The sequence below is a fragment of the Neofelis nebulosa genome, chromosome 17 (genome assembly GCF_028018385.1).
Source record: "Neofelis nebulosa isolate mNeoNeb1 chromosome 17, mNeoNeb1.pri, whole genome shotgun sequence".
Taxonomy (NCBI): Eukaryota; Metazoa; Chordata; class Mammalia; order Carnivora; family Felidae; genus Neofelis; species Neofelis nebulosa.
This window is the reverse complement of record NC_080798.1, coordinates 61514801-61528757: the sequence shown is the minus strand read 5'-3', so window position 1 is coordinate 61528757 and position 13957 is coordinate 61514801. Positions and strand designations below refer to the sequence as shown.

Sequence of the window (13957 nt, the reverse complement as noted above, 5' to 3'; positions counted from 1 at the left end):
TATGTAATCTGAGGTTCTTTCCTTTTGTTTTTAAAGACATTTTGCATGAGTTCTGTCTTTCTTTTTTTAGAGACCTTTTCCACTTACTTTCTTAGGACAGTTTGGGCTTCTGCTCAGTAGTTGTTCTGTGGCTACATGTCAGTCCCTCGTGGTTTGGGTTTCCCTCCTGGGGCAGGTCTGTTGTCTGCAGGGCGTCCTCTGCTCTTGAGATTCTGCAGAGGCTCTCAGACTTGCTGGGCCGATTCCCTTACAACACTTAGGATTAGTGAGGACCCGAACAGCTTTGTCATGTGGGTTATAGCTCTCAAATTGTATTAACGTGTTGTGTTTAAAAGTATATCTGAGGGGCGCCTGGGTGGCGCAGTCGGTTAAGCGTCCGACTTCAGCCAGGTCACGATCTCGCGCTCCGTGAGTTCGAGCCCCGCGTCAGGCTCTGGGCTGATGGCTCGGAGCCTGGAGCCTGTTTCCGATTCTGTGTCTCCCTCTCTCTCTGCCCCTCCCCCGTTCATGCTCTGTCTCTCTCTGTCCCAAAAATAAATAAAAAATGTTGAAAAAAAAAAAAAAATTTAAAAAAAAAAAAAAAAAAAAAAAAAAAAAAGTATATCTGAGGGGCGCCTGGGTGGCTCAGTCGGTTGAGCGTCCGACTTTGGCTCAGGTCACGATCTCACGGTCCGCGAGTTTGAGCCCCGCGTCGGGCTCTGGGCTGATGGCTCGGAGCCTGGAGCCTGCTTCCGATTCTGTGTCTCCCTCTCTCTCTGCTCCTCCCTCGTTCATGCTCTGTCTCTCTCTGTCTCAAAAATAAATAAATGTTAAAAAAAAAAAAATTTAAAAAAATAAATAAAAGTATAACTGAGGGGCGCCTGGTGGGGGGGGGGGGGGCTCTGTCGGTAAAGCTTCCAACTTCGGCTCGGTCACGATCTCGCCGTTTGTGGGTTCCAGCCCCGCATCGGGCTCTGTGCTGACGGCTCGAAGCCTGGAGCCTGCTTCGGATTCTGCGTCTCCCCCCCTCTCTCTGTCCCTCCACTGCTTGTGTTCTGTGTCTCTGTCTCTCTCTCAAAAATAGACATTAAGAAAAAAACAAAACGCAAAAGAAAGCATCACTGAGGAAAATTTAAAATTGTTAACTCACTTAAAAATAATAAAGTAGTCGGGGCGCCTGGGTGGCGCAGTCGGTTAAGCGTCCGACTTCAGCCAGGTCACGATCTCGCGGTCCGTGAGTTCGAGCCCCGCGTCAGGCTCTGGGCTGATGGCTCGGAGCCTGGAGCCTGTTTCCGATTCTGTGTCTCCCTCTCTCTCTGCCCCTCCCCCGTTCATGCTCTGTCTCTGTCCCAAAAATAAATAAAAAATGTTGAAAAAAAAAATTTTAAAAAAAAAATAATAATAATAAAGTAGTACGTACAAATTTTCCCTGAGAAGTAACTGTTGTACAAACAAAATCAACAAAAATTTGGTGAAAATAGTGGCATTTGTTTTCTCTACCTGCTATTTTTTTTAAATATGAAAATAATCCACCCTCTCACAGACAGGCCATATGAGAAGGGACGATCTGGGGACCTTGCCACAGGATCTGGAAAGCCTCCTGGTTGGTGTTGGCACTGCTGAATGATGGCTGCGTTCTGTGTGTTACTGGGTCTTCCCTCGTCGGATTCTGTAATATCCCATATTGATTGTTTGGAAAATGTTGATTCATTCAGCTATGCAGATCTCCCTAATGTTGACGTGTCTCCTTACTAAGCATTGTTTAACGAGTAACCTTAAAATTTTTTTCTTGGGGTTTTTTTAAATGTTTGTTTATTTTTGAGAGAGAAAGACTGAGCCAAGCAGGGGAGGGGCAGAGAGAGAGAGAGGGAGACGCAGAATCCGAAGCAGGCTCCAGGCTCCGAGCCGTCAGCACAGAGCCCGACGCGGGGCTGGAACCCATGAACCACGAGATCGTGACCTGAGTCGAAGTCAGACGCTTCACCGACGGGGCCCCCTCAAGCGCTCCTAAAAAGTAACCTTTTAGTCACCACCAATCTCATTAAAATGTCTTTAAACATTGGGATTGGGCTCATGGACGTGAATACCAGTTTTCCTAAGCTCAGGTTTCGGTTAGAAACTCAAATCAACTACTGTTCATTCTCCTTGAAGTGATAATTCCAAGTGGTTGATTTTTGAGAAGATAACTGCCAGATACCCAGTTCTTGATAATAAGAAGTATTATCTTTTTTGTTTGTCTGAGAGTCTTTCTGGCGAAGCCTGTGTCCCATGAAATGGCAGGCAAGCCCTCGGATGGGCGGCCCCTCCCAGAGGCTCTGCCTGGCCGCACCCCAGGCCCCCTGGCGTCTTGTCACTAAGGTTGTCGATTGTGGTTTCGTTCTCAAGGACAGTTGTGGCTGTTGCGCTGCGGTTATGTGAGGACCTCGCCTCCTCCTGGGGCGCGGCAGCACCCCACCCCCGCCAGCTCCAAGGGAAAGGCAGTGTTGGCCTCACAGGCTCCCTCAGGGGCTGCAGACAGCATGGCCACCGCACCGGACGGTGGGGGGGGGGGGGCAGGACCGCATCCTGGGCGCAGCCATGGTCCCATAAAACTTGATTTGTGGACGTGCTAATTCCATGCGATTTTCATATGTCACAAATTTGAATTTCTTTGTCTCCGAAGGTTTAAAATATGAAACTCGGGGCACCTGAGTCCATCAGTGGAGCGTGTCAGTCTTGATCTTGGGGTTGTGAGTTCGAGCCCCAAATTGGGTGAGGAGATTACTTCAAGATAAAATCTTTAAAAAAAAAAATTATGGGGCCTCTGGGTGGCTCAGTCAACTGGGCGTCTGACTTCGCATCGGGTCATGATCGCATGATTTGTGGGTTTGAGCCCCGCGTTGGGCTCTGTGCTGACAGCTCAGCTGGAGCCTGCTTCAGATTCTGTGTCTCCCTCTCTCTGCCCCTACCCTGCTCACACTCTGTCTCCGTCTTTCTCTCTCAAAAAAAATAAACGTTAAAAAAATTTTTTTAATTAAAAAAATATATGAGACCCATTCTGTTGTTGTTGTTGTTGGTATTGTTGTTTATTTATTTTGGGAGAGAGAATGCATCCTGTCAGCACAGAGCCCAACACAGGGCTCGATCTCATGACCACGAGACCATGACATGAGCCGAGATCAAGAGTCAGGTGGACGTTCACCTGACTGAGCCCCCCAGGCGCCCCTGAAACCCGTTGTTAGCTCTCACTTTTTACCTGAGCAGGGAGAGGGCTGGCTTTGGCCTAGGGCTGTGGTTTGTGACCCGTGTGACCTCCTGCCCTCTTCTCAGAAAGGTAGAGGGGCGGTTAGCTTGGCTTTTCTGTGTGCTCGAAGCTGGCTTCACTGTGCTCCTACCCTGGGGACAGTGCAGCTGAATTGGGCGTTTGAGTCTCTGGACTGTGTCTCCATTGCTGCCAGGCACAGTTCTGACCTAGCCTGTCCCTGTCCCGCTCCTTTGCCGGCGGCCTTGGCTCTGCCCCCCAGCCCCCGTCCCCGTGGGCGCGCGTCTGGGGACTCGGCGAAGTCCAGTCCAGTCCAGTCGGTGCGGGCAGCCCTCGGTCACACGCCTCCTGTTTGAAGAGCCCTGTCCTAGGCCGTTCTCCTACTTCTTGGCACTGTCTTTGCCTTTGTGTGGCGGTGGGCTTTTTGTATTGGTTCTCCAGAACTCAGCCTTTGGATCCCTTTTGGGTCTTCCATTCTCTCTCCTCGAACTTCCGTCTTCTCCTAAAGCCAGGATCGCCCGGAGGCCATCTGCCGCTCTGCGGTGCGTCTCCGAGCAGAGCTCTCCGAACCCCCTCCCGTGGGTGAGCGCGCGCGCCTTGGGCACCTGCCCTGGCTGCGTCGCTCCTTCCCGAGGTCGCTCAGGTAGGTGCCGGCGGGCCTGCCCTGGCTGCTGCCGTGTGTCGCCTGTGTCTGTGCCGCTTCCCTTGCCCCACAAGAGCCGCTCTGGCCCGTCTGGCGGACGTGGGGCCCACAGGCCCTGTGCCCACTTTCATGGGCTGTGGCCTGTCCCCTCACGTTCCGGCCCCAGTCCACACAAAGCCGGTAAACATGTCTTCCGGTTTCCTTCAGTTGTTAGCTGTCAGCTTGTCCCTTGGAAAGAGGAGATCGGGGTGAATGCTTGGATTTTTGCTAAGCTGCAGGCATTGCCGCCGTGCCTGCTACGTCCCCCGTGTCAGGCCCAGGCTCGGCGGGAGCCTCTGTCACGTGTGTCGTGGCTCCTGCCCACGTAGACAGATTGTGGTAGATCCTGCTCTGAGAAGGGGCGGCAGAGTGCATGGAGGTGTCCACTGAGACGGCCCCGTGTGTGCGTGTTGAGTGGTGGGCGCACCTTGGGGAAGGCGTACGCCCCCTCGCCGCTCTTGTGTACGGGGCTCTTGTCATGTCTGCCCTGCCACCTCTCTTGAACGGACTGTGTCTCCAAGCCCACAGTGCAGGGTCCCGGGGCAAGCAGCAAAGAGACCCTGCCGGTGGGACAGCAGGTGGAGCCGCCGTGGGCCGTGTGCCACGAGTGCGACATGGACAGGTGCAGGGACGAATGGCCTCTGCCAGCCTGCGTGTGCCCCTGGTTAGGGAGCTGGCTGCGGATGTTCTGTTTGAGCTCTGACACATGGCCGCAAGATCACTGGCAAATTCCTGGAGCCAGCGGTGTGGGCACGGTGCCTTTGTTTCGGGGAGCGGGCCGGGGTCTCTCAGAAGACTCGCCCAGCTCCAGAAGCTCTTGAGTGCTTTCCTGAGTGGTCTCCGTCCCCCCCCCCCCCCAACAGCCTGCGAAGCCAGAGCAGCTAGCTGCTTTTCAGTTGGGGGTGTGGGAAATGCCTGCATCCGGCAGTTCATCCTGTGCAGGGAGCCGTGCTCCCTTCACCCCACATTCCCGCTGCTCTGCACACGTTTCCCGACGTACTGTAAGTGTCCAGTCCGTGTGTGTCCCAGAGTGCTGTGGGATGCCTGGTTCTGAGGAGGACCAGGCATCTTCTGACACTGGCAGTTACGGTGTGTCTGAGTAGGGATGGCCAGATTGCCTCCGGGGTCTGAGACTTGATGGCCATTCATTGGGTTATTTGGTTAGAAAGCCCCAGAGCCCAGGTTCAGGTAGCCTTGTAACTTGTTAGAAGGGAGCCCCCCCACCCCCCCAGCCACAAAGATTGCCCCCACTGTGATGGCTGTGTGGGGAGGGGGGGGGTCCCAGCCTCTTCTTGGGTTGAGCAGTGAATGCCCAGCAGTGAGCAGGGAGGCCTGTGGCATTGTGGCGGCCTCTATCCTCAGAGAGGATCCATGGAAGAAGCGGCGAGCTGAGCTTCTGACGTGTGGCACTGCCTGGCTTAGGAGAGGTCGTGGTGCTGATGAGACTTGTGGTCTCACCGTGTCTGCATCCTTCCCTTTGCTGGCGTGGCCATTTCCTGAAGCCAAGGGAGAGGCGGACTGGTCACAGGGCTGTGGGATGCCACGGAGACCAGACAGCCTACGGGAGGGTTGGGATGACCAGGTAGATGGAAGAAGACTGCGTTTGAGACGATCGCAGCTAGCTTGTCATTGAAACACCAGGGAGGACTCGGGTCCCCTTGGCTCTCCAGGTTCCAGGCGGGTCCCGTGAGGCACAAGACAGGACGGTTGACCCAGTGCATCCAGCTCTCCCGGAAAATAAGCTGGAATGTGTCGGTGGCAAATCTGAGCCCTGGAGCTGACAACCCTTGTGAACCCGTGACGCTCCTTAAAGAAATGAGTCTAGTGTGCTGGGCTCCCAGGCCCTGAGGAAACTGGCCATCATGCTGGTCCTCACGCTTCTGACGAGTTCTGAATATTGAGGTGGTTGTAACCATGGCGGTGAGGTGGCCGAGGTGGTCTTGGCTGTCGTTGTGCACAACGTCTTACGGAAAAGAAGACACAGTATCGGGGATGACACTCCTAACCCGCCAGGTGCGGGGCGGGGGGGTTCCCAGATGTGGGGTGGTGCCCTGAGAACAGCGGCCTTCAGGACAAAGGCCCACTGCTGGGCACAGGACACTGTGCACTTGGCCAGGGGCTGGCACGAAATGTCCCTTGGGCCGCCGTGATGGGGTTTGGGCCCACAGTCACTCTGCGACAGATTGCATGGAATTAGCTGGATGCTCGCAAAATGAGATGTGAAAATTAGTAAAGGGAAATTTTATTTACAATGGAGTTGGGAGGCAATCTGGGGGAGCTCTCACGCCCAGCACCCGTTGTCACTTACAGACCCAACTTGCAGGCAGATTCCACTTTACTGTTTTACTACCCACCCGGAGGTCCGGGAGGTTTCCTCCTCCCCCAGTAACAGTCCAGCCAATGAGGGACTGTCACAACTCACAGTTCAGCCAATGGAAGAGTGTCACAGGTCAGCCAATGGAGACAAGTCACAGCCCAGCCAATGGGAGACGGCCACAGCCCAGCCAATGCGAAGCCTCTATACCTCCAGCTCCCAGTTTACTCCAGTGGACTTTTAGTTTACAACAGCCCCACCCTCCCTCCCGCCTTCTGCTATAAAAGAGCCTCCTCTGCTTCGTTCCCTCGAATTGCCTGTGGTTTTGCCCTGGCCTGTTCGTCCTGGTTGCCATTCTCTGTTATTCCAGAAGAAAGCCATTTTTGCTAATAAGATAACTAGATGTTTCATTTAAAAGGTTTGCAGAAAATACCGGCAAGTGCCTCCTGGGAACGAGGACAGCTGCCTGTGGGAGGGGAGCCTGGGTCAGAGGAATTGGACCCAGTGACGTGCACCCAGGGCCTCGGTGTTCTCGTGTTAGTACTGACTGCGCGAACCGTGACAGGCAGCCTTGGCGTGGTACTTAATAGCTTGCACGGTACTTTCGAGCCGGCGCGGGTGTGCCTTTGAGGGCCTCCGTGGAAGGCCTTCAGGTGACATTGGCTCAGCCTGTACTTCAGATACCATCTCTGTCCAGTCCCGGGAAGAGCTCTTTCCCAGCGATGCTGGGCATCTGCCTCAGAACTGGCCCAGCTAGAACAGCACCCCAGGGCTCTCAGGACGCACAAGGACCTGAGAGCCTGGATGCGCCTGCTTACAACAAACTTCACTCCTTCCTCTTGCCTTGCGGCTTCTGGGGCTGTTTGGGAAGATAATTAGGCTTTGTGGGTTGGGGCAGCTGTCGTGGAACTGTACGGTGTTCCCTCCCTGCTGCTCTGTGGCTGTCATGCTGTCCTTCCCAGGGAGGGCGAGTGGGAGGAGGGGAGGCAGGCCTTTCGGGCGGGGGTCTCAAAACTCTGCTTTGAATAGAGACTGCTGAGCCAAGCCAGTGCGGGGACACAGAGTGAAGTCACTCGTTTAAAGAATGAAGTGGCCACCTGTCCCCATCTCCTGGTGTAGACAGTGTGGAGTGGCCAGAGAGACCAGGGTTCAGACATCGTGGGGTCTGTGCTGTGGCCACTTGCTGGCCCGGGTGTTTCCCACGTGATCGCCATGGACTCGTGTTTCACACCCAAGAGCAAGAGGGTTGGACACCCTGTGACGACTGTGCTTGATTTCCCATCATGAGAGCAGGCAGGCAGGAACTTATAAAAATGCATATTCTGTGTAATCTTTAAATTTCTACTGAAACATTGCCGATGAGTCCCAGCAGCAGTCTCGGCGTCCGGCTCTGAGAGGTTACTCCTCATCTAGGCCGAGATGTTCTGGTTTTGTAGTGGAAAATTGGAGAGGAATGTCGAATTCACAGTTTCAAGCAGAGGAGCGGGAAAGTGCCGTTTTTGGCCCCAACCGCTGGAGCGTGTGGATGGAAGCCCCCTTTCAGCCTGCTTTGCCTGCTGGGGGAGTAAGTGTCAGGAAATGAATCAAGGTGGTCAGGCTTGTCCCTCTGCCCCAAATCAATTTAGATGTCTTCTTAGGTCAGTTAAGTACCAAGAGGATACTTTGTGAAATTTGATCAGTTAAGTGGGGAACCAGAAGACATGGTGAATGGCAGGTTAGTTTTCAGCACACGGGGAGCAGGAGGAACCAGGGAGTGGAGCTGCTGGTCACAGATGGCACTTCGGAAGCCACACTTGTTACATGGTCAAGGCCATTAATTGCAGGCGAGCTAGTTACAAAAAATACTCATCCAAAATGGCAAAGCACAGAGGTGTGTCACTGAGAAAAAAAGAGGAGATTAAACACTGCACGTGGTTGGTTTGTTGAAAAGGTTTTTTAAGAGCGCCTGGGTGGCTCAGGTCATGACCTCACAGTTTCGTGGGTTCAACACCCCCCGCCTTCCATGGGGCTCTGCACCGGCAGTCCACAGTCTGCTTGGGACTCTCTCTCTCTCTCTCTACCCCTCCCCTGCTCACGCTGTCTCTGTCTCTCTCAAAATAAATAAATAAACTTAAAAAAAATAACAAAACGTTTTCTAACTCTGATGATGAAAATGTAAAAAGTATAAAGAGGAAGACAGCATGTATGCAGGGAGCAGACAGAAGGTCCAGAAGGGGTGGAAGGGGCCCTGGTACGGTCAGGTCACACAGCCATGGGCAGACACTGAAAGGAAGTCGATTGTACTCTCAGGTCCCAGAGGGAGCCCACCCAAGGCCACCAGGGAACAGGATGGCCAGGAGGCGTTCGATAGGAGCCAGGACAAGGTCTTTGCCAGAGCCTTTGCTGGGGTTTCTGCAGGGAAAGCAGGCAGACACGGTGGACAGCTTAGAACTGGCTAATCTGAATCAGGCTGTGGGCTGTGCACTGGTCTCCAGTTGCCTGGTGGCTGGCCTGCTTGTGCTTGATAAGGGGGTGGCTCGTAGGTTTGTGTAGGAGAGGTTTGCTGTCTCTAAGAAAAGGCCAGCTCGGGGGAAGGCGGGGGGGGGACAGTCTCTCCCTAGATAGCAAGGTTGTGTTGTGTTGTGTTGTGTTGTGTTTTTGAACAGGTCAAAACGTCAAAATATAGAAAATAAAAAGTATGATAAACAACACAGTGTGTGTCCTGGGAAGTGCAGGGGCTGGGCCTCAGGCCCTTGGGCGGGGTCTGGCTCGTTGGGCACAGATCTGGGCATCAAAGCCTTCTGGACATCTGGGGAACCGTGAGAACCCCCTCAGAGGCATCACATGGCTGCTTTCTGCTCATTGTATTTGGGAGAATTTGGAGAATTGAGGTCCGTGTGGTGCTTTCTGGAAAGTAAAAGGATTCTTGTCCCAACCTTCTGTCTGGGGCTGTGCGGGAAGGGGGCTGCTCTCCTAGAGGGTGAGTGGGGTCAAGGCCATGGCTTAGAGGGTGCACCTGGGATGTGATCTTGCCCGGGGGGGCAGGTGAAGGGCCCCCAGAAGAACAGGGCCAAGCTCTGCATCATGGAGTATACCTCCACTCCCTGGGCAGTCAGTCCTGAGGTCCCCTCCCGGGCACCTGTCCCCGCGTGGAGCACAGCCCATGAGAGCAGCACGTGACATTCAGTCCGTTCTGGGGCACGGATTTGAGATTGGCTGGGCCTTGTCTGCATTGACCCTGATTGACCCTCTGTGTTCTCTCTTTTGGAGCAGACGGTTGATGACGAAGCGATGGCGGTATAAATGAAGATCGGGTGAGGGGAGAAGAACGATGCCCAAGGGCGGGTGTTCTAGAACACCACAGCACGAAGACTTTTCCCTCAGCAACGACATGGTGGAGAAACAAACGGGGAAAAAGGTAATGCCTGAGCTGCCCTCCTCCTTGCTGGCTCCCCAGTGCTGGACACTCGCCTGCTCTGGCTGTCCATCCGTCCCCGTTCCCTCTGCGGCCGTGGTGAGACAGAGACCATCTGCTCTTGCCAAAGAGGACCTTGATCTTAAGGATGTGCTCACGACTCGGGGACGGAAGTTAAGCTTTAAATTTGATGTTTCTGTACACGTAACCAAGACGTGTGTCTCGTAGTGGAGATGATGTCATTTTGGCCTGTTTCTGGCTCTCGGGGCCACAGATGCCTGTCATGGCTTCGTTGAAACCAAGTCTGTCGTTCAGCCGTCTTTGCCTTTTCCTGAGCAGAAACTCTGTGGGGTATGTGCTTTGACTTCCAATTTGGCTCATTCTGCATGTGAATAAGAAAAGGCAGTATAACTCTAAATTCCCCTGTCTTAGAAGAGTGCTGTCAACTCTGGGCTCCAGGTACCCCTGTCCTGCAGCCTGGGGTGCCACTTGTGAGTGTGGACTTGGAGTCGGACAGAAGGAAGCAGGTGCAGGCCCTGCCAGGTGCTCTGTTTGTGACCGCGAGCACGTCTGCAGCAGGGACACCCGTGGCTGTGCTGTTGCAGGTGAGGTAAGGGACGTGCTGCCTCGCCCATGGCGCGGCACTGCCCTCATCGCCACCTTCGGTCTTGACGTGTCCCTGTCTCCCTTGATGCCCACGTGACGGGCCATCTGCACGGTGGCCTGCGTGACTCTCGTCCCCGGTGCTGGTCTTCTGAGCTGCCTCCCTGCCCCGTCTGTCTCAGCACTTGGGTATGAACGGAGATTCTCTTGTCGGTGCACCTGCCAAGACGTCTCCGGTGGTGCCTGGTTGGGTGGGGCATGTCTTCCACGTGAGGACAGGGTAAGCAGAGCCGTGCGGCCCATTTGGTTTAGGTGCAATGTGGATCGGGTCGTGAACGTCCCGACCTGGTCGGCTTCGGTGCTCGTCAGGGTGGCTGGGCCTCCGAGGCCCTGGCGTCTGGGCATTTGTGGCTGCACATTCTCTCCCACTTGTCCTGTCCCCCAGCACCCAGTGCAGTAATGGGTGGGAGCCACGGCATGGAGCTGTGGGCAGGCCGAGGCTTGCGCGTGGCTCGGGCGTGCATAGGAGAGCTGTGTGTGCCTGGGAGGCCTGTGGAGGGTCCGGGAGCAGCTCGTGATGGGCGTGCCTGCGAGGAGCTGGAGCCCGTGGGGACAGATGTGCCCGGGGGAGCTTGGTAACTCTCACTCTGGGACACTTTCACCCCGAGTGGCCAGGTTGTCCTTGGTGGTCATGGTCCCCGGATCTGCGTGTGGATTGCATGGTCACAGGACAAGGGAGAGGCCCCGCGCAGCCCCACCCCGGCTGGCTCCTCCACGTGGGTGGGCAGCAGGGGCTCCAGACTGCTGTGTCCACCGGCCCGGTTCTCCGTGTGCACGGCCTGCCCAGAAGGACTCGCCAACCAAGGTGGCGCCAGAAAAGGTGTCCAGAGCTCGGCACCTGTCTTGAAGGGGCGGCTCTGTGGGCCTTGTGCCCTCCCGGCTGCCTTCTAACACAGGGCTTGCTCCAGGCCGGTGCGAGTCGCTTTCTTTTACGGGAGAACGCTCACTGGGCCATAGGGGCCCGCTGTGGTCCGCAGGGGCAGCCCCTACGCATTTGCCACAGGAGATGTGTGAGTTTGGCTTTGTTATTTTCTGAAGGTAGCTTTGTACTTTTTTTTGCCCCTGTGCCAGCCAAGATAAACATTTTCTTAGCTCCTGTGGCGATCCCCGTCATGCTAGCGAGGGAAGCCCAGCAAACTCAAGTGAGCTCCCTGCCGCAGCCCAGCTGCTCAGCAAGCTTCTGAAGCCACGTGTGCCCCGAGAGTCTTGTCAGAGCCGCTGCGCGTCTCAGGGGTGAGCCCCTGACCCTCTCTGGTTATGTGGCATGTGTTTGGTCTCCCTGCACGGCCAGTGAGGTGAGGAGTTGGGACCCAAGGACTGTCAGCGCTTCTGGTGAAATAGAGGTCATGTCTTCTAGTTCACTTCCAAAACCTGGGCTGAATCCCCATCCGGATCAGAATATGCAGCACTGTCACCGTCCTGGGAGGTCCCCAACGTGTGTCACCATGGGGGAGTCTCCCCCCGGGGGGGCTTGTAAGAGGGACGAGCTGGTCACTATTACGTCCGACTTAGAGGGCCTTCCCCGTAGCAGCCCCTCCCTGGCTCGCTGTGCGGTTGCCAGGGACGAATGTCCAGCCACTTCCGGACGCGTTCTGCCACCCAGGAGCACTCGGGCCGCTCCCACGGGGGCGCAGCAGGTGATGTCGCGAGCGCGTGCACGCTGATAGACCGGTTTGGCAGTTTGTCAAGGTGATCGCCCCAGTTCTGCGCCCCAGACGCTGGGGAAGTTGAGGCCGGCCCCTGTCCCTGTCACACAGCTGGTTTGGCTCTCCTCTAGTCACCCGAGGGGGAGTGGGGGGGACCTTGCTGGTTCATCCGTGTCCCTCTCTGTGAGGGTACTCTCCTGTCCCTTCAGTCTGTGATTCATGTGGGGCCAGTGTTTGCCACCTAAGGTGGGGGCCCAGTGTTCATTTCCTTCCCTGTGGGTGTTCACATGGTCACCGTCACTTACTGGAAAGCGTCCCTCCCCCGACTTTGTCCTCTGCTCTTCCTTCTGAACCTTTGGCCCTTGGTCCACGGCCCCCTCGAGCGACTGCTAGAATTTTAGTCTGGTTGTCTGCAGTTCAGTCTGCCAGACTTTGTTGTTCTCCAGAATCGTCTTTGCTAATTTTGACCCTTTGCATTTCCATATGCGTTCTGGAATAAGCCGGTTGATTTCCAAAGAAAGCCTGCTGGTATTTTGACAGGATCACTTTGAACGCAAAGATGGGTCCGGAGAGAATTGCCACATGAACAGTTTTTGCATTTTCTGACCCACCAACATGGGTGTTCCTCCATTTTTAGAAGTCTTTATTTTCTTCTTCCAATTGTGTGAAGGACTTAAACATCTTTTGTTAGATTGTCCTGTGTATTTGATGTCTTTTGATAGTAACCTAAGTGATATTTTAACGTTATTTTCCAACTGTTGCTTTGTCCATAAAAACCAGCTACTTTTCTGCATCCAGCAGCTCCTAATTCACCTATTAATTTGAGTGGCTTGATTTTCACGCATATACTCATGACATCTTAAGACTAATGCGTTGTTTTTGCTGAGGGAAAGTGGTGGGGACAGGATTGAGCCAAATCTGATTCCAGAGGAGATTGTGTCTGGATTCGGCGACTGAGCACAGGGGTCCCGTCTGCTCCCGGGAGCCGCTCCGCGAGGCTGTGTGTGCTGGTGCCTTTCTGACACTGGAACTTTCCGTTCGTGGCTGGGCTGGACTTGGTTTATCCATTTGCCCTTTGAGGGGCGGTTGTGAGGTTTCGTTTCTATTGTTTTGAGCAGGAGTGCTGCTCCTGAGCACAGGGCCTCTTTGCCTTGACGTTGTTTGGATTTCCCGCCATCAACAGCTCTCCCGCATTCTTGACAGCGTGTGATGCAGCCAGCCTCTCATTTTATTGTTTGTTTTAACTTTTCTTTATTCTGAGAGCTAGAGCAAGCATGAGCGGGGGAGGGGCAGAGGGAGAGGGGGAGAGAGTGTCCCAGGAAGGCCCCCAGCTGTCAGCACAGAGCCCAACATGAGGCTTGAACCCCCGAACCGTGAGATCTTGACCTGACCTGAAGCCAGACTCAGCCCCTCCTGTTAGCTGCTCTGATCGGGGCATTGGTATCTCCTCCTGGTTTTAGTTTGCATTATCCTAATGCAGAACATCTTCCCAAATGTGAGTTAGGTACATGGATAGTTTCCTTTGCAAAGCGCACATTCAGATTTTTTGCTCATTTAGAAACAGTTGTTACGTTCTGCAGTAGCGGTGGTGATCCTTGCCCCTTCCTCTTAGAAGAGACACCCCCTTGTCGGCCGTCAGGTGTTGGGGACCTTGCGCCTGTGTGCCGAGAGCTCTTGTCGGGATCAGTTGTTGAATTTTATCACAGGCTTTTTTGCAACTGTTGGGGTGGTCATATGATTTTCTTAACTTTATTTACATTGATTTGTTTTTAAGTTTGTTTATTTTGAGAGCGCATGAGTGAGTGTGCGTGCGTGGCGAGCAGGGGGGGGGCCGAGGGAGAGAGGGGGAGACAGAGAATAATCCCACGCAGGTCCCTTGGTGTCAGCGTGGAGCCTAACACAGGCTCAATCTCATGACCCTGGGATCATGACCTGAGCCGAAATCAAGAGTCTGATGACCGACTGAGCCACCCAGGTGCCCCACATTACGCTGATTTTCGAAATTTCTTGCATTCCTGAATGCTTTGCGATTGCTATT

The 13957-nt window shown here is 54.4% G+C and overlaps 1 protein-coding gene across 25 annotated transcripts in view; it reads left to right on the top strand.

Annotated features, from left to right (window-relative positions):
• ANKRD11 (ankyrin repeat domain containing 11) overlaps positions 1-13957 on the top strand; it is a 183172-nt gene that overhangs the window by 140992 nt on the left and 28223 nt on the right. For all 25 annotated transcript variants that reach the window (XM_058708036.1, XM_058708040.1, XM_058708039.1 and 22 more), the window contains one exon: positions 9469-9613. In XM_058708036.1, the coding sequence (XP_058564019.1) occupies positions 9527-9613 (87 nt within the window). In that variant the 5' untranslated portion in view covers positions 9469-9526. The remainder of the gene's footprint in view (positions 1-9468; positions 9614-13957) is intronic.